The sequence below is a fragment of the Tauraco erythrolophus genome, chromosome 19, assembly GCF_009769465.1.
Source record: "Tauraco erythrolophus isolate bTauEry1 chromosome 19, bTauEry1.pri, whole genome shotgun sequence".
Classification (NCBI taxonomy): domain Eukaryota; kingdom Metazoa; phylum Chordata; class Aves; order Musophagiformes; family Musophagidae; genus Tauraco; species Tauraco erythrolophus.
Window position 1 is genome coordinate 12,939,374 of NC_141483.1, and position 27,879 is coordinate 12,967,252.

Sequence of the window (27,879 nt, forward strand, 5' to 3'; positions counted from 1 at the left end):
AGCAAAGTAAGGTTTCCTCTTAGGTCAGGGACAATAGCTGGTTTCAAGTCAGGTCTGATCTCCTTCCACTCACCCAGAGCAGGAGGTTAAGCTGGAAACATGGCGATAGCCCAAGATCCAGGTGAGCTAGAGAAATGCATGACAACCAAGTAACTTTACTGCATTATGTGTACAAGTAGTACAAGAGGAAAAGTTAGCTCTGCTTTTTTTTGAAAATACTAGTCTCGGCTCAAGTTTGAAAAAAAGAAGTAACAAAATCAGAAAACTCACTTAGGGTAGAACGTGGAGTTTATGTTCTGTTTCTTAGTGTTTGGTAGCAATATGCTTCAACTCCTCCTGAAATTGGTGGAAAGATTCCTGCCGACTTCAGTAGGAGCTTTTCCTACACCACGATATCAAATGTCCTTTTTCTTCAGTTTGATTTAAAAGTGGAGGTTTTGTCTTTGAGACAAGCGCCGGGGAGGGAGCAGTGGGGAGTATGACTTCCGTTCTTTTCAGAGAATGAGAAAGTGCTTCATGTCTGTCTTTTTATTTTTCCTCTGAAACGCAGAAGGAGGCCACAGGAGAAGCAAGTTCTCTATGTTGAACCCCCTTAGGGGAACAAGCTGAGATATCTGTATAAAACAGCAGCGTAGAGGCATTTCTTAGAAATCTTTGGCTGCAACATAGAACAGAATGATTTAAAGAAGTACGCAGAGAGAGAAGTGATTCTTGAAAGCAAAAGGCTCATTTCAGAGACGTTTGTATACAGTATGGTGTTGTCATTGCTGGAGACACCAGTCAGCCTGATCCTGTGAGGAGCAGTTTTCCAACAGTATAAAAAGGAGATGTCTCAATTATTCCTCAAGGGTTTTTAGAAAGTCTTAAGTGTGTATTCGAAGTTGATCACTCATTTAACTTCAAGCTCATGAGTAAAGATACCCTTTAAACTCCAAACCAGTTGGTATAAAATTGCTCTTTTAAGAGCAATCAAAGAATTTTCCTAGATTTCAGCATCCTCCAAATGAAAGTCTTCCAAAAGGACCTTCCCACCTGAGGGATGAAGCAACTGGCCCATGCAGTTGCTCTGGGAACCTTTTCTGTGGAAGTAGTGCCTCAAAGCCACGTGGGCAGGGATGTTCAGCAGGATGTACTGCAGTCGCTTTTCAGAAATGTTTTCATGGAGTTTTTTTGCTTTGCAGTGGAAGATCCTTTCATCTCCTTTCAGGAGGGAACAGTCCCTCCTTCTTGGAAGTCCTAACAAAAATTTCCACCAGATTTGATGTAAGCAGCATCACGCCCAAGTAGCAAAAGATCCTTTCATTAAACCGGGACAGGCTGTACTCATATTTGCTATGTTTACTGGATGGGAGAATTTGAAATTGTGCAGTATATAATCCAGCATTTCTGTTGGTTCTCTGCACCAGTAGGCAGGCGAGATACGCAATAAATCATGGTGTGCGTGCCCATGTTACTCTGTAGTTCCTCTTATACTTAAAGTTCTCCAGGCTGGCGTATAAAGTTGTGAAAACTGAGGTGAGTGGTCTGCAGCTTTGCTTTTTAATTTAAAAAAAAAAAAAATAAAATTTGAGATTGGAGGGAGGGAAGCAGAAAGTCTCTTAAGTTTTGCTTTCTGATAGCTTCTGAAATGTCGTCTACCGAGATAGTGGCTTCAGTACTTTAAGTAGCACTTAAGTACTTCCATAAATGAGTTAATATTACATTACAGTGAAGGGCTTAATGTACCTTTTGACTTGCTTGAAGCCTAACAGATCTGAACTGAATTGTTCTTCTCTATTAAATTTTAGGCTATCAATATCCATATTTTCACGGGAAACCTCTCATGCAGCGTTGTTCAATGCCTTAATGTTGGGAGCCCTTACTGCGTTAGTTGCACCGTAGTTGGGTCTTGGCTTTTCCATATGCACAAGGGTTTTTTTTGCATCATTGTCGAGTTTTTGTCTCTCTTGCTATCCAAATTAAAACATAGTAATTTTTATATCTAAGCTTGGAACCAGTGATCTTCCATCCTACTGTGACCTGTTTTATTCTGGTGCGTAAAACAGGGAGAATATTTCAAAATAGTGAAATCATTCTTTGTACCTCCTTTCTAGACGATAGTTTTGTAGCGTAACTCTATCCTAAAATCTGTACGCACATTTAAAAGCGTGTCCTGCTTCCAAGGGTGAGACCTCTCTAGATAAACTCAACCTTGAGAGTTGCCCAGAGGACTGGGAGAGCTGCAGTTTGATCTGGGGAAACTCCAGGCTCCTGTCCTAACGTAAGCAGAAGGCAACTGGAAATGAGTGCTGAAATGAGCTTCATGAAGCACAAACATTCATGGAGGGAACAACTGTAAGCATCTGCAGGGGTTTCTTTCTTCCTGCAGAAATGCTGAACTGAGGGCTCCGTCTTGAATGCCTTCTCTGACTCTGCACTTCTCATCAGAGACACGTGCAAGATTTCTGTCTCTGCGAGGACTTTGAAGCCTGTCAGGCACAAAGGATAGAACTGCTCTGTTTTATGCATTAGATAGGTCTTATTAAAAGGTCTCTTAATTATTCCTCTTCTAAGTGTCCTACGTATTTGTGTCTCAACAGCTACCCTCTCCTGTAACACTTGCTTCCTTTTCTTGTGTGTTCAGGGAGTCTGCCTTTCTGTATGCCTCCCCCTCACCCCAGAAACAACGCACGCTTTAATGTTCAGTCTCCATCTCATAAAAGCTTGTATTCCAACATCTAAATGTGTTTGTCAGAAAGATCAGTATGTTATTAGCCAAAGGTCAGTCCATTTATCATCTTAATACCATTCATTACTGTGGTTCCATATGCCACGAGATTCCGAGAGACCATTGCCCTTCTGATCCTTACATAAGATGAGAGAATTCCTCTTGTTATTAAATCTTATTTTTATATTGGCGTGCGTAGCTTACTTTATCTGCTGTAAATAAGTCCTGTCCTCATTTTCTCCATGCTGTTTTCTTTGAGTACTTGCGACCTTCCTCCAAAGATAGTGTGCTTTAAAAATACTCTTCTGGACCTAGTGATTGCCTTTTGAGGATGAGACTTATTTAAAGATGCGGCATCATCCTCATAAGCTAATAACATTAATATTTTGTCATTCAGCACTTCGAGGGTCCACGACTGGGGAAGGACTCTGGCCCTCATTTGAGCCAATCTGTTGAAGATAACCCATCTGCTCAGCACTGCTGAACTCGGGCAGGATCCTGGGAATCGAGGGCTCTCCTCGTCTTTTAACATGAGCCTCTCTTCTACAGTCCCTCAGGGCTTTGCATTTATTGCCTTCCCTGTAAAATCAGAGCATGTTTCCAAGCATCTGTGACATGCTGTACTCACTTGTTGTGGCTGCTGATGGAGTACCCTGAGTCGCTTCCCTCCTTTCCGAAGGATCATGGTTTTGTCCATCATCTCAGTCTTCAGACCCCTGCACTGTCCTGTTGGTTCCTTTGTTTGTGTGTAACTCTAAGGTAGCACCTTTGAGAATAGACTTAAAAAATATGTTCAGTGGTGGTAGTTCTCGAGGCCGTGTCCTGATATCTGGGAGCAAAAGTCGCGTCCCTTAGCTACACTTGGTAACTGCCAGCAGGCTCAGCAGATGGTGAAAGATTGATTGAGTGGGGGAAAACAAACTAACCCTTCATCTCTGGACACTGAAGAACAGGATGGCTGATTATTTTTGTTTCATTTGCAGATGCCTTGGCCATCTGGACAGATAGACATATATGCTTTAATTTTAAAGGCAGGTGACACTGCTGATAGCTCCAGAGACCCTGCAAGATTCCCAAGTCTAAAAGCAAAAGCCTGGGTTGAAGCTTTTCAACCAATTTCTGTGCTGCAGCATTAAAAACCTGAGACTTCTATGCTCTCTCTTCTTCCTCTGGTTTTCATAACCTTTTATTTGTGATCGTGAGGGCTTGCATCCTTCTGAAAGTGGAAAGTAAGACACAGTTGCTTGGCTTTGATAACAAGTACAGGTATGTTCAGTGCTACCAGACTTGGGGCTTAGTTTGCACGGCTGGCAGTGACACCCATGTGGGTTTGCATTTTGGGAAAACGTACAGAAATAGCAAACATCTATTTTGCACTTACTTTTTTGTCTTGTTTTGTAGCCATTGTGCTGGAACAGTTCTGAAACTGGCTGTTATTCCATACCTGGTGAAAAAGAGATTTTAGAGCAGTGAACTATGTCACCTTGATGGTTCACATGCTCACTTTCTCTAACAAAACTGAGTGAAGCTGAGACAAGGTTCTAACACAAAAATTATTATAAACTTTAGATTTGTACTGATTTTAATACAGGATGCAACACTGATGATCCTGCTGAGCTTGTGGCTGTTAAAAATCCTTCTTCTTTATTTTGAATTCTTAGGAAAGAAAACTTCTGACTTGTGGACAAAATCTTGATTGTTGATCCAGACTAGGTTATGACTTTTTCAAATAACCTGAAGGCAAGTAATGAATTAAGTATTAGGAAAACTGTGGGGATTTCTTTAAGCCAGTCCTTCAGTATTTCAGCATACAGGCTATTGGATTGTTAAATCTAAGGGATTCAACCACTCTGAGTTGAAATTTCATGTCTGACTTTCAATATAATAATGGGCAACTTTCTTCATTTCCCTTTAAACTAGGGACAGTAATTCTGAAGGACAGTGGAATAGTTAATACAGTGAAAAAAATCTGTTTAAAGAGGAAATACTCAAGGTAAGATGAAATACTGAGCTGGAAGTGTAATAGACATTTTGAAAGATGAGCATGTGGTGAGGTAAACAAGTTTGAGGTATGTCCATAATAAAGTGATTCCTAATTCATGTGCCTCTGACACATCCAGCCCTGGCTCTGTCGGATTGTGACTGGGTGTCTTTGTACGACAGAGTGATTACTGAGTGGCCATGAGAACGATTCTCTTAATGCTGTAAATTATTTATAGTCCTGCACAATTGATTGTCCCCAAAATATCCTGATTTGGTACAAACAGCTTCATTAATATCTAGACCTGATTCGAAGTAGTGCAGTGCACACAATGTTTGTACAAACTGATGCCACACAGTTTCTGCTCTGCCTTGGAAGAGCCTGCTGCTGACAACCTGTCCTGCCTTTGACTTTTAGGGCTTTTTTTAGGAGTGTGTTTTCTCTTAAAAGAAAAGCAGCCAAGAGTGATGGTGCTGCAGATGTGGTGAGCATCTGTGTGTGAGTGAGAATGATCACTTCTTCAGGGCCTTCTGCATCTTAGCTTTGCTCTGCTTCTGCTGGATAGGAGTCTTGCAGGATTCGGTGCTGGAAACCCAGAGGGAGGAGGTTCTTGCAGCTGCAAAGGGCTGTGACCCCCACCTCAAACAGCTCCTGGGAGAGTGAAGGAGTGGCAGGAACAGACCTGGGATCTCCTGGATGCTAACGTACCTCCTGTCAGAAAGCAGCTCTACGTGTGCTTTGCTCTGACAAGAAGACTCTTCATGGGTGACATTGTCTTCTTTCTCTTTGTGTGCTTAATATCTCCTTGGAGGCAGCATTACACAGTGATTAAAGCACAGGACAGAAGGCCAGCAGTTCCTGTGTGGTAGTCCCAATTCTTGCTTGGTAAACTTGAGGGGAAAAATCCTGTGATATCCCTGGTGCAGGCAGGGAGATGATCAGATAGCAGCTCCCTGTGGAGCTGGGAAGGACCCAAAGGGGAACCTTCTTGGAAATTGCAGCTATGCAGTGCTGGATTGGGAAGACAGATGCTAACTGCTTTATGGTTACTCTCACAATCTCCCACCTAACAGGCTGATGTGGTTTGGTATCCCCAGTGAAACCAGACTATCTTGAGGAGGAACAGCAAAAGGTACTTGGCTGTCCTGGTGGCTCTGAGCATGACCTCCAGCTGCAGAGTGTGTCAGTCAGCCCCATTCCTGCTGAGACCGAGTCACTGCTGGATTTCTGATCTGCCAGGGGGATGCATCACTTGCAAACCCAGTGTTGGGCAGGGATGTGAAGGTGGGTCATTGATCTGTAAAGTGAATGGATCTGGAGGAGGCTGTGCTCATGGTCAGCAAAGTCTTAGGTCTCTGTGGTTTGTTTCCACGTTGATAGAGCTGTCCTCTTTGGCTGTCTGATACAGCAGCTTAGAACGTGACAGTCTTTTCATGGTGTTAAGACTACATTTCTGCCAGGATGGGGAGTCTCCTGATTTCCCTACACACACACAAACTTTACAACTCCCTCTTGTTTTAGGATTCCTTTTGTCTGTTTTCAACAGGATGGTAGGGACACTTAAGACCAAGTTTTATGTTCAGCTGGTGAAATGCTGGTGTTTAGGGGAAGGGGTATTGCCTGGGTGGAACGAAGCACTGTGCACTGCCTAGCTGTTGATCAAACCTAGAAGGAGGATGTTTAAAACAGTGGCTCTTTTGTCTTTATTAATAAAACCGTTGATGAGAAACAGATTTCTTGACCCTCTCCTCAGGGTTTCAGGTCATCCCTATGTGTACAGTGCAATGAGGCTTGGACTCAAAGTGCTATTGTAAACCCTCGTGTTCTGATTGTTATCTTGTTTACTCAAAGTAACCTCCTTTTGCTAATTGAGTATTGACACTGGCCCTTCATGTATATTTTTTTTTAACAGCACTAATTGGATTAAAATAATTGTCATGCGTGAAGGATGCATGTTAGTGCGCAAAGGGTGCAGGGAAACCTCAGCTGTGGGCACCATGGTTACTCATGACATCACTTGGTTTGCTGTTAACAGTAATGATTTGTGTGCAGTGCTGAAGTCTGAGTGAAGATGGCCTAAACTAAACCCAGTGGATTGCTGATGCAGTCCCATTGCCATGGAAACAGATGTTGCAGCTTAAAGTTGCCTGAATTCATAATGTTGATGCACATGGTATAAACAAAACACAGTCTTGTGATGACCACAACTTCTGAAAGGACATAAATAGTGTTACTGGAGAGAATGGGAAATCCCATTGCAGTTGAACTTGGTTTCCCATTAAGGTAGTGCCAGCTTAACCATGCTCAATGAGATACAGTGAGCCTTGCCTTTGAGTAACAAGAACAAAACTCACAGGTTCCTTACTGTCCTCCAGCGTTTTTGTTGTTGAAGGACTGTCAGTCCCACTTGATGTGAATTGTTGCTCGTTCGTACCCTACAAAGTGAAGCCTCAAAAGTACTATTTAAAACCCATCCCTGTGGGAACAGGGTTCCTGGCTCCTGCCTACCGTTAACATTGTCTTTCCAATATAACCAGTAAGACTGTGCTCAGCTCCTGCAAAACAGGAGTACAGAAGCTTACTTGCCTGCCCTGTTTGAGGAGCGTTTTGCTGTATTTTGATAAAGGTCTCTACTCAAGCCCAATGACCAAGACTGCCGTATCATGCTTAGGATGATGAAATGGAGCTTGAAAGAAGTACTAGATGTAGCCCTGCCAGCAGCTCTGTGTCTTCAGGTTCCTTTCTCCTGCCTTAAAATGGTACTCTCTTGTTGATTCTGTCATCTTTGATGTGAGAGGACTCAGCTATTCTGGCTGCGGCACAAAAGCCTTTGACACAAGTTGAGTGTGCTGTTCTACTTCAGCGCTCTAATGCATTAGAACAGTAAGAGTGATTTTTATTTTTAATTTAATTCATGTAACTTCCTGTTTGCTCTTAGAACATGTTATGCACTGATAAAATTATGTTGGTTTTGATCTGATCAGAAGTTCTTCTTGGCTTCTGTGAGAGTGGAATAGTACCCTTTCCCTTGCTCCCTTCTTTCACACTGAGAAAAGCTTTTTGCTGAGGTGTCATCCTGATTGTGGTGATACCATTTTAATTGAGTGGTTCAGGTCTTTGACACACACGTTTTGAAAACAAAACAAAACAAAAAAAACAACAACAAAGAAACAAAACAACCAAAACCAAACAGCTTGGGAAGTATGACTCTCTACTATACTTTTAGGCTAAACCATCATTTTGCTTTCCTAGTCAAAGACCTGATTTTTGATTGCCTGCAGTAAATACTGACCGCGAATGGTGCCTGGTCTATCAGATCTCTGTATCAGCAGGCAGAAGGGTGGTGGTGGTGAAAGCAAATTGCTCGTAATGAATTAGATGTCAGTTCAAATGCTCAGAAAGGAGTGGTTAACAGAACACAGAGCTGAGTCACACCGCGGCAAGACACGGCTGAAGAGAGGATGGGTGCACCCATGTGCATGTGCTTCGTCACTGGGACTTTTTGGTATTTTCTAGTATCTCTTTAATTGGCTTTCTGGTTTTAGGTGCTGTGTAACTCTGGCTTGCAGCAGCTAAGGCTGAAACTGTGCATCTCTTGTCATGATGGTTTATTCGTGGTGCTCGAATGCTAGTATCACCACCGTAAGTCCAGATAGATGGTTGAGGCTAACAGGTCGCATTGCTTATAACCTCTCCCAGCATTTCTGTAAAAGGCTGTCATGTGCAGTGCACCAGTCATAGTCTAACTGGTGCCTTCTTTGTACTTGCAACTTCTGCTCTTGCACAGTGCCTGCAGGTAGGAGATGCTGATGGCTGGTAGGCAGCTGCCTGGAGCACATCAGGAGATGGCTGTTGGTGGTGGGAAGAAGGCAAAGCTTTGGAAAATCCATCAGAAGAGTGAAATCTGTCAGCCTAAATAACGTCCAGCTGGAGATAGTTGGGAATATTTCTCTCTTAACATATGGGAGAGATGGAAAACAAGTGGTTTATTCCTCTCCGACTTTAATTTTGTTACTCAGCCCTTTACATCTTAGGAACTTTTGAACTTCCTTTCTAAAACTGAACAGAAAAAAAAAAAAAGGTCTGATTAGTGAAACCAGGTCTTAAAAGGTATTCAGTGATGGCAGGAGACATCCATCCTAAGCAGCTTCAGGCATTTTGTTGCCTGGTGAAATGTATGAGGCAGTTTAGGCTTTCTCTGATTCCCAAAGGACAGGTCTGTTTCTGGGAACTTAATTGGCATTTGTGGTAGCCTTAGCATCTAAAACAATAAAAAAAATAGTAATTGGCCATAGAGAATGTTTTCTCAGCCTCCCTTGCCGCAACAGTATGAGCAAGTATGTTAGCAGGATCTTCTGGGGATATTTTCTGTCATGTTTTTGTTCAGTGGTTACATAGATGCCTTGGTTTGCTGTCATAGTTAACTGAAACCATTAACCAGCTGTAAACTTTTTGTATCCATATCTGTGTCTAAATGGGATAAAAAAATTCCAAGACTTCAGTGTTATTGTAATGGATTCTCCCAGAAGAATTTGTCTGGACTATCTAAATATCCTGTTGCCAAATGGGGAGCTGGAGGAAAAAAGCAAAAAAAATCTCCTGGTTATTGTTTCCAGACAATGATTTGTTTTCAGTATTCATGGACAATAGGTCTACCAAACATAGTGCTGTCAGTCTTCATAATTTGAATAATCTCAAATGAAAACTCTCATAGGTTGTTGAAGTAGGCCACCGGTACGGTGTACCTCCATTGCTGTAATCCACCAAGAAACTTCGTTGTGAAGCTGAAGGATGTCAGCCTCTTGGAATCACTCTCCAACTTATTTAGATTGAGGAGGTGTACTGTAAACAATAATCAGTGGTAAACAAGGTAAGATTATAACTATAAGCTATTTTTAAAAGCTAGAACAATGCCTGGATCACCTGTTATCACCATGCAGCCTACCCTGTCTTTATTGTTCTCTGCAGTACCGCTGCAGTGCTCGAAGTAGTAAGCTACAATGAAAAGAAACTTTAGGAGAAACTGAGCCATTTCCAGGGCTGCTGTAGGCTTTGTAGGGATTCTCTGTGCGTGCACCTGAGCCCATGTGCAGCCTTTGCTTTACTCCAGAGGTGGAACACAAGGAAAAGGAGTCTGTTGGTTTAGGATAATGTTGTTCTTGGTGAGCAATGCTGCATTGGTTGATGGGGTTGGTTTTAGTTCTACTTCACCAAAAGCAAAACACTGCAAGGCAAGTTTAATTTCCAGGACCTGGCTTCTGTGTTTCTTCAGCTGATATGATGAGGCATATCTTAGCTGTTTTCTCCAGCGTTATGTGTTCTTGTTCTGTGAATGCTGTTCCTCCAGCTGTAGTGAGACTCCTCGAATTGGGGGGGTTTCTGTTGCCATCAACCATCGTTCCCTTACTGAGCTATAGCCCACTAGAAAAACATACAAATTGTGTTTGGTCGCTTGGTCCCACCTAGCTGTGCCAGGACAAGTTTGCTGGACTAAGGCTTTGCAAGATGTGCTCCGTGTTGTTAGCTGATAGTGAGGCATGTTTCTGACTGAGAGAGAGGATGGAAGATCTAAGAACTGGTCAACCTGTCTTTGTTAGTGGAAAGCTTTGTTTACAGCCGTTTGTCTCCTGTTGTGAAGGGCAGATGAGTGGGGTTAGGCCAGCCCCATGTTTAGATGACATTCATGAGAATTATTCATCAATGATTGTTATGGTGAGGTCATGTGCTGTCCCCCATGCTATGCTGCTGTGCCAAGAGATTTATTTTAATAGAAGCCTTTAAGTAACTGGCATTCTTGCTAATCATGGTGCATCTGCTTCTCTGGGTTCCCTGTTATGAGTAATTTAATGCTATTACTTTAGCTAGAAGGGATCTGTGTCACCATCTGTCCTGGAAAGCTATTGATGGGGCTGTGCAGAACATGGAGTGTCATCAACAGAAGAGAGGGACTTCTAAAGGGATGACTGGATTTCCTGTTGTAATACAATATAAGATGGTTTACTGTGATCACAGCTTAGGTAACTTGTGTATAAAGGCTGTTAGCTGCTCTTGGATTTTGTTGGGGACCATTTCTCAGATACTTATGTAGAGGGAAGTTACTATTGTTAGTTAGCAGCAAGTAGTAATCTGCTAAATAAAGCTTACTTCTTATAGGGACATGGGTCTATGAGACTGAAACCCTCAAGACTGACCCTACAACGCCTGTGCATCTGTCACTCCCAGCAGACAGATGCTCTTTGGAGAGGACTTGCCAGACGCTTTTAAAGCCAAATGCTTTTCCTAATCAATGGTTATTTTTCAGTTGTTTACAGACCACCCCTTGTAACAAGCCCTCTCAGTGCTGAAACTGAGTCACAATAGACCTGAAGAGGCTATATGGTTGAAAAGCAAATTGCTCTTCACTTCTGTAAGTGGTGTGCTCTCACGGTACCACTTACGTGCAGAGTATCATCCTGGTCTCTCGAGTGCACGTGGCTGATGTCTTTATTTTTATTGTCTGACAAACATCTCTTCTCTTTGTCTTTATAACTGATTAGTAATTGTACTGTTCACCCTCTAATTTGGCTTGTTTGGTCCTTCCTGACCTCGCTGGGTTTATTATGTGGAGTTTTTCTTTGACCATGCTATCCTTCCCAGCAATAAGTTATGTTGTGTTTTGAGTATAAATTGGTCTGACTCAAAAGTCCTGGCTCAGAAAATAGTTTGGGATGCAAACTTCACAGCTCTGATGGGTTTTTTGGTTTGTTTTTTTTTTGTTTGTTTGTTTTTTTGTCGTGCAGAGGTACAGCTCTTATTTCATATTCATCTAAGAAAACGCTCTTGCTGTCCCACGTCATATCTTATGTAGGTAAATGACAAGCACGAGGAATGCATACGGCCAAAATTTGCTTAAGACTTGCAACTAGGTGAAAGAGGCTGTGGGCTGGAGTTGGTCATCTGGAAAGGCTGAAGGAGGAAGCATGCACTGCTCTCAGAATAGCGTTCGTGATCTCTTGCAGGTGCATAGAAGTGAATAAAATAGCCAGAAATCAGAAGTGGGACACGAACTGACTTCCACAGAGTCTCAGCTAATTTGAGTTTTTCCCTTCTTCCTTCCTCACCAAGCGTTGGCACTGTGACACCATGACACCCGTCACATCTCGAGCAATCAGACAGCTTGCTCTGAGAAGCTAACCGAGTGTTAGCATTAGCAGGTCATGTGGAAAAGCTGCTTATGGAAGTATTCATGTAAAGCAAAAATTGGCTGATCTTGCAGGTTCACCAGGGTTCTAGCTGTAGGACAAGAACCAGGCAGCTCATCTTCATGCAGAAAGATTTTTGTCAAAACCGGCTAAATGGGAGAAAGAAAAGTGGAGAATATTAGTGTTAGGTGTATGTGTCTGGGCTAACACAACTGTTGGGCTTCAAACCAGAGCGATTTGAACAGGTTTCCTGAACCTGGATCAGGCCCTACAGTTATGAAAGAATTGGAGTTTGTTTTCCTGAACTGCTGCAGGTGTAAACCATTGCTTCATCTGTTGAAATAAAAAGAAGATTGAAACCTAGGCAGAGACTAAGGGTGTTTCATCCCCAAAGACAGGTAATACTGATGAGGGCATGGGTCAGAACAATTCTCTTTGGGGGCTGAGGGCATAGGCAAGTGTCTGTGTCCTATTCACCCCAGCTAGAATCTTCCTTTCATGGAGAAATCGCTGTTCAAGAGACCATCAGAACCTGACTTTGCTTGGAATGATTGTCTTTAGTCTTTTCAAATGGATCAAGTTCGGGAGAAACCTCCTGCTTTGATTCATCTTCATCAGGAAAGGTTTTTAGGAACTGTAATGAGCTGGGGTGACATGGTATTGCAGGGTGAGATGCCAGGGGCTTTGATAAAAGGAAACACGTGTTGCAGGAGAGCTCCTTGGCTGCTGCTGATCTGTTTGATAGGAGCCAAAGTCAGAATTGGCAGCACAAGGTCTTGAACCTTCAAGCTTATGGGCGTGGAAGCAGCTGGCCCCTTGCATAGCCCCCTGAAGAGCTTCAAGAGGTGGAGGGCATAAGAGGAAGGCAACACATAAGGCGTAGCTCAGATGTAGCTCTGAAAGAAAAAGTATGAAACTGCATTCTGAGAAAGAAAGCCTAGAGGATGTTTTTGTTCGTTTTCTTATCAACCATGGCTATTAAAACAAAATAAATCTTCAGTGTGTTGGCTTTCTAATTCAATACCAAGCGTCTGTAAATCTGGGGACCCAGCTCGTCTGTGCAGGTCTGGCTTGGAACAGTCATGGAAGGTGCTGAGTCCACTCAGTGCTGCAAGTTTCTTTTGAAATTGAAAAACTCCTAAATACGTTTTGGTCCCAAATGAGGACTTGCAGATTTGCCTTGGAATTGCAATCTGGAGTGGGGTTTTAAATCTAGCTGATGTACGATTTTACGTGCGATAAATTGACACAAAGAGAACCCCTATTTCCTCTGCTTATGATTTCCACGTGCTTAAGCCATATAATAAAACTCTAGATCTCCATAATTTGTATCAACTGTTCGGAGCAGATGCTGTGCTATTATTCTGTCTGACACATTCGCTATGCCTGCTGCGTTACTGTGTTTTCCAAGACCTTTGAATTAACCAGATTTTTGGGTCATCAAGATTATTTAATGTTATTGTCATAAATATTTGTACAGGACTTGGTCAGTGCTTATATAAGAACTGAAAGACAGTAATTTGTTTTAAGAGGATGTGTGTTTTAATGAACTGCCAGCTGAATGTTAGATGTGAACTGTAAAAAAAAGTGTTTTTCTTTTGCAGGACTATTGCAGTTTGTGGAGTGGGGAAAAAACCCCAACTATTTAGATTGTCAGTTATTTAGAATTGTTGGTTACAGCTGTTAAATTTAAAATTGCTTGAGAGCTCTTTAAAAAGAGGGCTATTTACTTCTAAATAGCTGTGTTGGCTTATCATCCTGTCCTCAAAAGATGAGAAGCTGATCTCTCGCATCTTATTAATCATTTTCTGTTAAACCATGTTATCCTTTGAATTGTTTGTATGCCAAAAATGAGAAGTTGTTATTGTGTTATATTTCACAGTTGATTCTTGTATAAAATTCCTTTTCTTTTTTTCTTAATTTCCAAAGTACCCTCGTCTCAAATACAAACAATAATCTCGAAATACTAACAATGTGAATCTGTTGTTTGGAAATGATGAAGGTTATACATCATTCAATCTGCTGAAATGTGTTACAAATGAATAAATATTTGGTTTGCCTCTAGCTCGTCTTAGAAGCACTGAAATTAGTATTTTTTTATCGAAGGAATTTTTGCCAGGTTTCTCGATGAGGGACAATACTACAAATAAGCCAAAATACGGAGGCTGCCAGGGGGTGCTGTGTGCATTCTGGCAAACTTGGGTTGTTTCTTCTAAATATCTTAATTAGCAGAGCATAGTCTCCAGGCTGTTCTTGGAGAGCTGCTGGCCTGCCAGACCACAGGCAACAAGACCCCAAATCCTGTGGTTTTAGGTCATAAAATAGACTTTAGCAGTGTGATGTTGTGCCGAGTGTGTGCGTGATTCTTCACGGTGATACACCACCACGAGAACGTGCCAAGTCGGACGAACTCCCTTTTGCTGAAGCTTGTTGTGCTGTTGGGTGGTTCACAGCTGGAGCCAAGGTTTAGTGTGCTCGTGGGAAGAGCCACGTGTAACCTGTTGTAGGAGTGGGAATTCACGTGTTGTTAGGTCTCCATTCATACTGTCTCCTTGTGTCCAAATCCAGATTTTTACAGGATCTCTAATAAATCAGATCTCTGTTCCTGTGTTGGCCAGATGAGTCTCTGAACCTTTCCTTTAGGATCTCTAGGCTTGGTACTCTTACTGCCAGGGTGCTACTACAGTTCTGCTGTCTGTATGAAGCTCTGCTCTGCTCACAAGGAGTCCTAGAAACTGTCCCCAACGTTCATGTGCATTGCGACCTTGGTATGCACAATGCACTGGAAGGATTAACTATGTGATGTATTTTGCCCTTTCAGAAAAAGAGCAGAGAGGAGACATGCGGGGAAGGCAGTGGAGTAGAGATCCTGGAGAACAGGCCATACATGGATGGACCGGGAGGCAACGGGCAGTATACTCACAAAGTGTACCACATTGGTATGCACATACCCAGCTGGTTTCGGTCCATCTTGCCCAAGGCGGCTCTGCGAGTTGAAGAGGAATCGTGGAACGCGTATCCTTATACAAGGACAAGGTAAAACTTACCGAGATGTCCAGAGCTGTTTCCCTTCTTTAGAGAGAGAATTTGATGTCGCTCTGCGTGGCGGTGGCATCTCTTCCAAGTCCAGTAGTATCCTTTGGAGGAACTGGGGTCAAGTCCTAAAATTCTTACACAGTGCTTAATCTCAGGAGTGCGAGTGTTGCCTGAGCTGACTGCATATGTACTTGAGAATTTGTGGCTGGTTGCTCTAAAGTGTGAGCTGTTTTGTTCATCAAATCATAGAAAATCTTGAATGGTTTTTATTTAGTCTTGTATCCTGCACTCCATGTTCTACTCAACGTTGAAGATATCTGCTAGCTCAGTGAAGTTGTAAATCTACATGATGATGATGAGAAAGTTTTCACATTGAACGCTGTCGAGTAAGACAGGATTCATTTGTTCTAGGGGAGAAAGTGTGGGGAGAGAGAAAAATATTAACAAAATAAATAAATCTGTTGCTTCTTTTCTGGTTACTGTCTTACTGTTAGCAAATAACAAACCTACATCCTATGGTTTTCACCCTGAGAAGGGAAGAGAGCCAGAGGCTCTGTGGAGCCCTCTGGGACCTCGTCAACTGATTTTTGTCTGGGAGAGCTGCAGATACCTCAAAATAAATAGCCTTTATGCCAGTTACTCTGGTTTAGAGTGTTTGCCCTTTTCCAGGTTTACAAATCTGATATTGCTGTTGTCTTTCGTAATAAAAAGGCTTCAGTGGATTTTTTGATTTTTATAAAAAAAAAAATCTAGAAAAGTTTCATAGTTCTGTTTTAGCTGGTGCCTACAAGTAACATTAGTCCGAGGAAAGATGGGGAGGTGGTGTCTGCATAAGGGCAGTTGCTCATGACTAAATATAATGGAGCTGTTGGACTTTCAAGTGATTGAAATCTGCTTCCAGTCTCTTTTTATCTCTTCTCTTCAAATGCCTGTGAGTCAATAAGTTGGCCAGGAAACCTGGCCCTGTGCAGAATCAGTCCATATTTTATTCTGCCACGGATGCCAGGCAAAAGCTCTGCTTTTCTGCTGGTAGAAATGCATTTCCAGAGTGTCCTTGTGTTAATATCTGTGTCATACCTGCAAGGATAACATAACTTAGCAGACCCAAAAGTTATCTCCTTGCTGAAAACTGCTTCTTTAAAAATGATCTGTCCTGATAATCTTCTCCTGGAGAAGACATTGTCAAATAAAGTTGCGGGTTTTTGTCAGTGTCTTTGCAAAGTGAGGTGGTGTGGTGGTCCTCTCAGGCTTTCTGCTTGCTTGTTGCCAGTTGGGAAGTTGTTCCTTGGTCATCGTGAGTGCCCAGTCTCCAGTAATTGTGTGGAGTGCACTGGTACCTTCTCACCTGTAATCCATGTATCACTTCATGGGCAGCACACTCCTGGGCTGTGGGCTTGGTGTTTTACTAAACCAGAGCTGTTCCAGTGAAGCCATATGTCTGAGGCAAGCTCCTGTCTTAAGAAGTTATTAAAGAAAATCTCTTTAATCTGTACTGTTGGTATTTTAAGCATATCTGAAGTAAAACACGAGTGAAGGCTGGCTTGGATTTGAGGCTGATTTTGTACATCTTAGGAAGGCATTTTCTGTGCTTGCCAGGCAGAGCTGGATTTACTCTAAGCTGCATTGTTCCCGTTTGCAGGTATACGTGTCCTTTTGTGGAGAAGTTCTCTATTGATATTGAGACGTACTACAAAACTGATCCAGGAGAACATGTCAACGTGTTCAACCTTTCTCCTGCAGAGAAAAGACAAACCATTCTAGGTGAATAGCCTTTTTCTTTTACCGTTTCCTTTATTCTGCTTTTTTTTTTTCTGTGTAAATGATTTTGCTTGGTGTGTCCCATCTGCCTGTCCGTGCCCCCCCTAAACACACACCTGCATCCCTGTTGGTGTCAGGCTGCTGGGTAGGGTTACATCAAGCAGAGTGAGGACACCTGAGTTCTCTTCCAGGCTTGATGTAAATCACATGGAAATAATTTGAATCCCCTGTCTGTAAAATGAAGCTGATGCTTTCCTGTCTTATTTGTGCAGCTCTTGAGGGGAGTAAGGCATCTAATGATTTTGGGGGTAATAAGTAGAAATAACCATAGAAGAGGAAAATATTGCTGTATAACTGTGTAACTCCACATATGTGAAAAGCATTCCTATCTGCACTGCTGAAACATAAGGGTGTATTTTATTTTTGCTTCCCTTCCTCTTAGTCCTGCCCTTGTGCAGGTTAACACTTCAGCTTTGCAGCTGTCTTTGGGCGATTGGGTTGATTAACCTTGATTTAATGAGAAAAGGCAAAAGGGAACATCTTATAAAAAGGCAGACAATGGCAAGTGTGATAGCGATTCCTCTGTCTTGTTGGCCATTGTGGTCTGTGCCTGTGGATTTTGCCGGTGACCCGGCTGCGTGGCAGGGAACGCTGGCAATTGCAGTCACGCAGGGCTGAAGCATCCCTCGCTCTGAAGCTGCTGAGCCTGGAGAGGTGTTGAGCTCGGGCTGACGTCTGGCAGTCCCAGGCTGCGCTGGTCACAGCAGGAGCTCTGGGGAAGGACATTAAGTGGCTACTCTGGGTCCTTGGGCCGTGTTGACGTGTGAGACAAGACAGCAACCCCGTGTAGTTTTACTTGAGTGTTACTTGATTTAAACTTCTTCATTTTGAACTTCAGTTTGACTGTCCTTGTTCCTAAGCCTATCTGATGGGGCTTTCAGAACTGAACAGATAGGCTTGAGTCATGCTGACTCATTGAGAAGTGTCAGAAGAGCCATTGTAACTTGGGAAGTGTGATCCTGCTCTTCAATCCAAACTGGAGATGCTTCTGCTGAGGTCTGGGGTGGGGGTTGCAGATCTTTAGAATACGTTCATTCACTCTGCTCCCATTGCAGTTTCCACTTCTCCACTGTTGAAGTGTAATTAGAACTTAAGTTAAACTTTCTACCTTCCGTGTCGTATATCCGGTGTAACAATAGCACGCGAGACATTGCCAGTAACCTCAGTTGATGGGCTCCAAAGATAAGATGTTCAGTGGATAGCATCTTTTCCATGACAGTGCTAAGAAAGGACAGGTGTGTTTAACCGTCTCAGATGAGACAGATCTGTAGCACTGTGAGTGATGTTAGAAAAGCTGAAAGATGGGATGTGCGAAAGATGGTTTTGGAGCTGGAAGGATGGAGTGTGCAGATCTGCCAGAGTGCTGTGTGTGGATCTGCAGTCACTGTGGTAAAAACATCTGTTTGGAGCAAAGCCTCTGTTTGCTGGAACTGTGTGTACTGGTTCCTCTGGCAGAGGTGATCACTGCCCAGCAGCAATGTATAAACAATTTAAATATCAGTTAAGTGTAAGTAAAAAGAAGCTAAATCGCTGTAATGCTTCTGATACTTACTAAACCAGAAATAACTCCTGATATTTTCTTCTTTTTTTCATGAAAAGGAAATGTCTAATTGTTTCTATCCTCTTTCTTTAGATCCTATTGATATTGTGAAAGATCCTATCCCCCCTCATGAATACAAAGCTGAGGAGGATCCAAAGCTGTATAAATCAGTGAAGACTAAAAGAGGTCCCCTCTCAGAAGACTGGATTCAAGAGTACAAGAACAACCCTGGGAAATACCCCATTATGTGTGCATATAAACTTTGTAAAGTCGAGTTCAGATACTGGGGGATGCAGTCAAAAATCGAGCGGTTCATCCACGATGTTGGTGAGCATTTATGGTCTTGCAAAGTTCACTGTCAGCTCCTTAATGTTGTTTCTGAATTGAAACAGAAAGGTGAGGTATGTGCAATGTACCTTATCTCAAGACGTGTCTGTGACAAGATTCTGAGATCTGATTACTGTTTTGCAGAGCTGTAGGTCAGTTCAGGAAAAAAAAGCATGTTATTCTGCACTTATAATCGTGGCATGTGTGAATCCAAACCACATGTAGCCACTGAAGCGGTTTCAAGTCCTGTGTAGACAAGAACTTATGTTCTCTCTTTTTTAGATAAGGATTTGTCTGTTCAACTTTGCCAAATTGTTTTCAAAATCTGCCAGTTTTCTTAATGGCGAACAAGATCCTCAAGAGCTGTTCAAAAAAATAAGCTTCACTCGTGAGTCCTAAGTAGTTCCAGAAAACCGCTCCCTGGAGCATCCCGTTTCCACCTGGCAGCACTGATGGGTCTCTGCGTGGCCGTACGTTTCTGTGCCCGGGTCTGCGGCGTTCAGGGCTCCCCACCTCGCTGTGCTGTAACCCAGCACACGTCATTGCCAGCTCTCAGTTGGGATCAAATGTGCTGCTTTGATTGACGCATCGTTCTTAGGTCAGTGCTTTTCAGGAGGTGGTGTTTGTGTCCCAGAAGTGACTAAGTGGAGGCAGTACAGGGGGTAGCAGTGCTGGCAGTAATTTGTTCTTAGCAGAAAATCTATAACACAACTGGTATAATTTCTGAGCCTTGCCACGAGAGACGGGATCTATGGCCAGGTGGGAAACTTAAAGAATGTTTTAAAGGAGCATTCCCATCTCAAAAAAAGTGCAGAGCTGTGGCTGTCCTCTGGCAAAGAAAAGGCCAAAGAAGGGCTGTGTAAAGGATGCTACCTGCTTTCTGTACACAGTAAATCCTCCTACATGACCTTTTCTGCTGTCCGTTCCATACTCAAAGCTTCTTTGGAGTGCCTGATGCTAGTGTTAAGTAATTTTATAGCTCTTTTCAGTCATGCTGTGCTCCTGAGAGCTAACGTGGAAATAGAGCAGTGGAGAATAGTGTGCACCACTCGGAATATTCACAGGTTGTTTTCTTAAAGCTCCTTTGGTTTTACTTTACCCGCAGATGGAAGTTTTTACCTGTTATAGACTGTGTTATGAGTGGCTCTCTGCAATGAACTCCCGGGGTGTTTCGGTGACATGGGTTAATTTAGTGTGTGCTGCAAAACATGGGGGCAGAATAACAACTCCATTGTATCTGTTAAATGAAAAAGAGGCATGTGACTCTTCCAGTTGTTCAAAGGTGTTTGGCATAGATTAAACTGTGGTCCCTTAGAAACGTTTCTTTTGTATTTCATGAAAGATTGCCTGCCATTTTCCTCTTGATTGAGGCTTTGCGGAGAGCCGAGCCAGCTCATTGTCTGCCTTTCAAAAGCCTTTCCATTCCGTTATAATGATGGCAAATACTGTTTTTCAAAGTGGTTAAGATGCATAAAATCAGAAAAGTCTTTAAGGCAAGACAAAGTTGAGTGAGTGAAAAAGTGAAAGCAAAAGCTTTGTGTATCTACAGAAGATGTGTTGCCTTCCCCTGCAATGGAATATCCATGGGGAAGCCATTAGTGAGTGGGAAAAGTGCCAGAGTACATGTACCAAAGACAGCGAGGTATGAGGATGTTAAAGTTGGAAAGATGTGGGCTATGATATGGCTGACCAGGCTTGTACACTGATCTCAGTTTTGGGGTTTCAGCTGGTGACCCAAAGCAGATAAGAGACCTTGTGTGTTGTGCAACCAGACGATGGACCACGCTGCTCAGGTGCCAGAGATGTTCTTGTGGCCCAGACCCCCCTTGGCATTTTTCTTCTGGTTCCTCTTTTTCCTAGCTCCTGCAAATTTGTTTCCTGGGGAATTAGTGCTCTCTCTGCAGGCTTGTCAAGCCAGAAAGAAAACCAAGGCAGAAGCCAAGAGCAGGGTCCAATCTCTGCCGAAGGTGGGGAGCAGTCCTTAGTGGTGGGCACAACTAAAATTAGAAAATGACTCGAACAAAGAACACGTCTGAGTTAAGTGACGGGTGGATTGTGGTGTGTAGAAAGGCTCCTGAGCACAGAGGGAGTAACTCTGGGGGATGGTGTTGAAATGTTCTCAGTCTTACCGAGTGCAACCACCATTTTTTTTTCTGATGACTAATTGGACAGTTACTCAGTGCTTTGACAGCCTGAGACACAGACTAAAATTGTGGGCTATTAGTCTACTTGGCTGTAATATTTGTGTGCTTTTTTACTCCTTTCCCATAGAATTCAAGTTTAATTGGACTGGCACTGCATAATGTTCTGCTCCCACTTGCTTCCTAATGGTGCACGTGGGCTCTGATTCTTTTGCTGTTAAACAAGTGTGTTGACTGTATCTGGGTTATTGATTATACGCTACGGCAAAGCGTGTTCCCATCGCGGTAACTGGAGCTTTGTCTAAGCCAGTGTGTCTTAGGCTAAATATGCCCGAATTGTTGCACAGTAATAAAGTGGGAGCAATTTTAGAAAGCTCTTTTGCAGAACTTTTGCTTCACTTAAGCCCTGTCAAGGAAATAGTGTTGCGCAAGGAAAATCAGACATCCTTTATTTGCTGCCAGGAGATTGTGAGACCGTGTTATAAAATGTTTTGGGATATTGCCACTGGGTATGTAGCCAATGGGTATCTGACAGTTGCTTTATATGGATAATTGGGGGGGTTTGGGCAGGATTTGGTGGTGGGTTTTTTGGTTTGGTTTTTTTTTGCATTGAGTTTTTGTTTCAGTTACTATTTGTACTTCATTTTGGAAAACAAACCCAGAACAATAACCAAAAGCTTTGTAAAAGAGCTAAAGAGTCCTCTCTGTCCCAGCTTGTCTCATGGTCATTTACAGTTCCTTTTGTGAGACTAAGTTCAACACCACAATCTGCAGGCAGATCGTTTACAAGAGTCAGCACCTCACGGATTCAGCCACTCTCTGCAGCAGAGTTGTTGAGGTGGTGAGTTGAAAGGCAAGTGATTTAAATGTTTGCACCCTGCTAGACTCTTCACAGATGATCTTTCTGCACAACGCAGTGGGAAATGTTATAATTAAATCAACAGGACGATGACGGATGCTTCTGAACTCAATCTGCATGTGTATGTTTGTGCATGTGTGGTTTCCTTGGTGTTTTTTTTAAACCAAAGCCTTGCGCCCTCTAGAGAAATAATAGTCTTTTAACTACTGGTATTACTGACATCAGCTGATACCTGCATCCTTATAAAAATCCTGTTCCCATTATTTTTTTATTGCCTTCCGTGTGTGACTTGCCTGCTGAGACTGTGGGGTTATACTCTGATTCTGGGAAAGAAGGCTCCGATGAGCATGGTGCACGCTGAGTGGAGATGGAAAACCTACTCCAAAATCCTCCCTGATTCTCCTGTGCTGCTCAGTTCTCTCTTCTCACCAGAAAGACCTCTCTGGGAGACCACCTCCTCCCCTGCAGTTCTTCCCTACTGCTGGGTTGGTTTGCTCTGTGGGTGAGAAGGGAGCACGCACCCGGGAGCAGGTGGTGGCAGGGATGGAGGAGCGTTGCCTGGAGCCTCACCTCCGGGCTTGCCATGTTCTGTCCGACCTGGAATAAGGTGACCGATGGGATGCTGTACCCAAGCTGTCCTCCCCGAGCAGCTCCCGCTAGCCGGGGGCAGCATGCCGCAGGCGTGCAAGGCCAACTGCCCAACGGGCTGCATCCGGCCGTCAGGCACGGCTTGACAGCACAGTCTGTGGGATTGAGTGTGGGACAGGGACTTCTTGGGATGAGCAGGAGATATTTGCACCTCCTCTTTTGCAAGAGAGAAAAATCAGAGTGATTTGGACCACAGCACTGTCCTGAGGGGCATCTCTGATCTGTTAAAAAGATAATTTTTCCCTGTTACACTGTTTCCTGGGTCTAATCTATCCCCTCCTTTTCACTTTTCAAATAAGCAGCTTGTTTTTCTCTAACATTTTGATTAAAAAAAAAATACCTTAAGACTTGGGTTGGTTTTTTTTTCCATTGCCCATGGAGGGAAGCAGTGTCTAGACAGGTGAGATCAGTCATTTGTAGCTGGATTTTGAATCTGCATAGCTTCATGGGGACACTTGGTGTGTCCTTTGGGTCTCTCCTTCCTCCTGGAAGGCTTCAGCACTGCAGGATGAAGATTAATTCAGTGATACTCACTGCTGTGCGCTGAGAAACTGCTCAAGTTTTCCATCCCTAGCAGCGAAGATTTTTTTTCTGCAAGCCACAACTATCATTTTTCATTTTCTTTTGTACCTGAACAGCCTTATTCTCTTCCAGGTTTTCTCCCTGTGTTTAAGAGAAATGCAGCATCCCTGACACATCCCAGGTGAAGGCCAGAGGCTAGGAAAATAATCTTAGTCTTTTTGACTTCATAACTAATCTGGATTGATAGCAGCACAATGGTCTTGAAGCCCTGTACTGCTATCCTGGTTTCAAAAGAAGAGGGCTTTAAGGAGGGGTGATTTGGGATGTCTCATCAAAGTGATGTGAGCAGTGCAGACGGGGAGATCTGTGCGTTGGGAGGAAGCAATAGAGGCAATTTTTGTCATCTCAGAAATGAAGTGAAAGAAGGCAGAGGGGAACTTCAGGAGACTTTTTTTTTATCCCCAAGTGGTTTTCATGTTCCCTGTGATGTTAGTCCATTAAGACAAAGATATTCGGTCGGTGGCATCTGTGCCTGTACACAGGATTTCTGAGGAGTTGGTGCATTGATACATCAAAGCTGGATCCAGGAGTGTGAGCAGAGCCTGCTGAGCCCTGGACCAGAGGAAGCCTTGGGATGAGAGTGGGGTGGGCTGTTTGCTTCTGTGTCTGATCACAGACTGTTTTCAAGGTGTTTCAACTAAGGTAGAAGTGGACCTTGTGGATGTGGAAGTCCAGAGGATGGCTGTGGTGATGGGGACTGAATTCCAGCAAGGGAAATGTTTTCTTGGCATTCGGTGTGGATGTGATGGGAGTTTAATCTTCGTTTTTAAGCTCTGCTGATTGTCAATCATAACGGGAGGTGAAGAGGCTAAAACATTCTCCTGTAGTTCTGCAAAAAGTAATCTGGTGGGGGAAATAACTCTGAATCTTGACTGAGGTTGAACAGAATTAAGTTGCCGAGGCCCATTGTTCAGCCCCTAGAAGGTCACAGTCTGCTGGCTCAGACTTGCCTCTCCTCCATGGAGCTCCCTTCTGAAAGTCAGGCAGAGAAATGCATAAAATATTGATAGATGCAATCTTACTGTGCAAATAAAGTTCAGGTTGAGCTGGTCCATCGCATTAGCTACTGATCTCAATGGTTATTTCCTCCTGATTGGTTAGTTCTTAATTCCACCAGCCTTCACAAGTCAGCTTAAGTGTCGAGCAGAAAATAAAGTGTCCAGACCTGGAAGGAAATAACTATATAAAAATTGGCTTTTTTAATTTCTTTTTTTTTTTTAAAGAAAAGGGTTATTTCTGAAAACAAAAGGGATAATTAGGCTGAAGATCACAGAAACCAGGGCAGTAATAAGATCTAAGACTTTCTGTACAACAGTGAAGCAAAAGTTGCTGGAAACACCTTAGAAAACCCTGTGCCCAGCGGGATCATCCAGCTTCGGCCACGCTCCTGGGAAAGGAGGGTGGCTTACATGGGCCGTCTTTCCTCTTGGTGGTGTTAGAGACCTCAATCTGCAGCTTCCAAAACATAAATTATTTTAACGTAGCCTGTTGATTGCTCTCTATCTTGTAATAGAAGTGGTGGTGGTGTGGCCTGTGGTTTTTGGCCAGGGTCTTCATTAGAGCGAGAGCGTGGCTGCCCTGCCTGCCGGCGCTTCGGCGCAGTGTATTTCTGCTCCAGGCTTAGCAGCGGGGGATTGCGGATCCATAATCCCACTGACAACAAATCCCACTGCTGCTTTTGGTATGTCCTTTGATCCATCTTTACCTCAGTTTCCCAGTAATTAAATGGGGAACGATATTTATTTATTTATTTATTTATTTATTTATTTATTTATTTTTCGGAAGGGTTCCTGAGAATTAATTTGTCAGTATTTACAGAAGCTTCTAAAAGCACCGTTCCTGCTGTGTGCTCCCATCAGTAATGAATGGCAGTTTGGAGCTTTGACCTGTGCTGAGTTTTTAAGCAATAATATTGGTTGAAAATCCTGAGTGACTATGATGTTTCAAAAGTCTTGGTGGTATGATGATGTTAGCCAACAAGTTTAAGTCCTGGAGGAAAGTTTCTGTTGCCTGGTCAGGAGCGTTGTGTGTTGATTCTGAGATGGTTCTTCCTTTCAGATATGTGGTACGTCGAGATATTTTAAATGGGTTTTACCCACTTCATTTTTCTCATGCAGCAGAAGACAGATGGTATCTGCATCTTTTATTAATAACTGTGGTGGGCTATGTGGTGTTCATCAAGGAACCACTTGAAACTCTCCTGGATTAAAAAAAACCCAAAGTTTTTTGTTGTTAATGTTGGGGTTTTTCTTTTTTTTTTTTTTTAATTCTTCTGGGAACATACTTTGTTTTGAAAGCTGGATCCAAATATTGCAACCTCCCAGAACTTCGTGGGAGTTGAGGTTGTAGTCTGTGCCCTGTGCCTGGCTCCTTCTTGGTGGAGCAGACAGTCACAGAACAAAGTCCTGGATCCAGAATTATGAAATCCCTTCCCAAGTTAAAAGCAGTCACAGAAGACTGGCTGATTTTTCAGTACATGGTTGGTTAGCAAGAATTGAGGAGATAAGTGAAGTGACCAATTTGCCATCCTGACACTTGCTCTATGAAGATCCTTTAGTGCAGCTTACAGCATTGTGTTGTTGATGCCACTGTAATGTCCTTGCCACGCTGTCTTGAGGTTTTGGGGAAGGAAACGCATCGATTCCTGCAGTTTTGTAGCACTAGTGACTGGGACGCTCTGGCTTTGCAGGCTTGCGGAAGGTCATGGTCCGTGCTCATCGGCAAGCTTGGTGCTGGCAGGACGAATGGTACGGGCTCACCATTGAGGATATTCGGCAGCTGGAGAAGGAGGCACAGCTGATGCTGGCTCAGAAGATGGCCCAGTTCTGCAGTGAAAATGATACTGAGCAGCATGGTGTTAAAGAGACTCCTAGTGAGAAGGATGTTGAAGCCAACACAATATCACCTGTTGACACAGAGGATGCTGTTGGTAACAGTGAAACAGCCTCTGGGAGATCGCTCACCAAGCAGTGGTCTACCTCTTCCAAGTCCTCACGATCTTCAAAGAGAGGAGGTAAGATGCTACTGATGACTTACTCTTCTAAACTGCAGGGAGGTTGGGCTTTTGGGAGGTATGACCATGTCTCCTCGTGACTGGCACCTTTAGACAATGCATATTTCTCCTGCAAGTCCTTTTAACTCAGAGGCTTCTCTGCTGGTGACCTGTTGTGGGTTTGGGAATGTTTCTAGTCATCCCATAACTGTGACTCAGTGGCACATGGCAGAATTCTTGCCAATCTCAAAAGCAGAGTAACTATGGAGAAACAGTAGAAGAGCAGGCAGCAGCTGGCTGGCAGTGCTGGGTCTCAGAAGAAGACAAACAGCAGTGCAGAGAAAGCTAGTCTTTGTCACCCAAGAGCAACTGGTGGCTTTTATAAGGCCTGGTCCTTCAGTGGTGTTCCCTCTCTGGACATCTGCTTATTCGCTGTGTCATGAGGCTGACCCTGCTGTGGGTCGCTGCTAACTGCCTCTCGTTTCCCAGGAGGCAGCTACAGGAGGTACCCCGTCCTCCACGGCTGGGGTTGTACGTTACCACATGCTGTTCGTTTCAAAAGCAGGCGTTTGGCTCCGTGGGTGCTGCAGTGTAGCTCACCTGGCAAAGCATCCCCATCACCTACCATGAAATTAAGGCAGGTACTCCCCAAAAAAGTGGGTGGGGGCTGCTGCCTTCCACTGGCGATGACGTGTGGCAGCTGTTTGGAAACCAAACCTCACAGCTTGCAATTAGGTGGGACCATGGATCACGTTTATATTCCCTTTTAAATACCGTTGAGCAAGCTTTCAGGATTTTGCAGTTAAAGCACCTGTGGATGCCCTGTAAGGACTCAGGTTTGAGTCCTAAATTTTGTCATTCACCTCTTCCTAGGCAGGAGGTTGTTACTACACTGTGTTAAACTCTTCCCTTCCTCAGCCCATTCTGTACAAAGGAGTGAATCCTCAGCGAGTTACAGGCAGAAGGTTTGAACCCTCAGCAATTCCCTCTCCTTTTAGTCAAGCGCAGCTGATAGCTGGGTAATAGCTGTCACAGCTGTTGAGCAAAAATTCTTGATTTTCCTGAAAACCCCAAGGGGCAGCATTTCTTCCAGTGACAGTGGAAGGGGACATCTGGGTGAGTGAAGCTTCTCCATCTCTCATATGCACTAAATATTGTGAGTTGTCTCCATTTTTATATACCACTCCCTCACTGATTTCATCACGGGGTGGATGAGGGATGAGCAGTAGTTTTACCTTGCGATGACTCACTGGAGTGAGCCCCAGGGAAGAACCTACCAGATGCTTCATATATCACCGTGTAAAGATAAAAATGCTGGCTGCTTTGCTTGCACCAGGATTTTATACTGATGTGCCTGTCTCTCATTACGCTTTTTGTTATGAACCCCCCTTCCAGTGCTGACATGTTCATTGGAAGCTGCAGTTTTCAGACCTCTTGGGATTTCACTTGAAGGTTTTCACTGGTAGCAAAGCATGAATTTCTTTTGAACTGCAGAATGTCTCAGCTTTTACAAGAAAAAGTAATGAAAGAAATGAATTGTGATGTGCTGGGAAGTACGTCATGCAGATATTTTAATCCTCCTTCACGCTGGCAGCATATTAACATATGGAAGCAAGGAGGGCTGTCTCGACTTACCGCCACCTCCAGCTGAAAAAAGCAACGCCTTTTCTCCAGAAGATCTCCATCCTTTCTATACCATCCGAGTGAGACCTCTGGATAGCAGGACTCTCGTCGCCATCCCATATGTTATTATATGTTCTATTTTTAGGAGCTATTATGCGAGTGCCTTGACGTCACTCCAACGTGAATTAGCTCTGCTCTGCCAACCTCCTCGCTTGCTGCTCCCAAAGGGGTGGGCGACGGGGTGGTTGGGGGCTGCTGAGCCAACGCTGAGCTGTAATTAAATGCCTCTGCACAGGGTCTCCGTCCTCTTTCCATGTGGCAACCAGGTAGCAAAATTAGAGGAATTTGACTTAGATTTAACACCGTTACGACGATAGCATGAAACAGCTCGTGCAGCTGTCGCAGTAACCAGAACCTTTCAGCGTCTTTGCGTATGCTAAACGA

The 27,879-nt window shown here is 43.5% G+C and overlaps 1 protein-coding gene across 3 annotated transcripts in view; it reads left to right on the forward strand.

Annotated features, from left to right (window-relative positions):
- The window catches only part of PITPNM2 (phosphatidylinositol transfer protein membrane associated 2), a 117,498-nt gene that overhangs the window by 54,255 nt on the left and 35,364 nt on the right, over nucleotides 1-27,879 (forward strand). For all 3 annotated transcript variants that reach the window (XM_086623213.1, XM_086623211.1, XM_086623212.1), the window contains 4 exons: nucleotides 14,691-14,905; nucleotides 16,545-16,666; nucleotides 18,357-18,590; nucleotides 25,510-25,833. In XM_086623213.1, coding sequence (XP_086479339.1) covers nucleotides 14,691-14,905; nucleotides 16,545-16,666; nucleotides 18,357-18,590; nucleotides 25,510-25,833 — 895 coding nt within the window. The remainder of the gene's footprint in view (nucleotides 1-14,690; nucleotides 14,906-16,544; nucleotides 16,667-18,356; nucleotides 18,591-25,509; nucleotides 25,834-27,879) is intronic.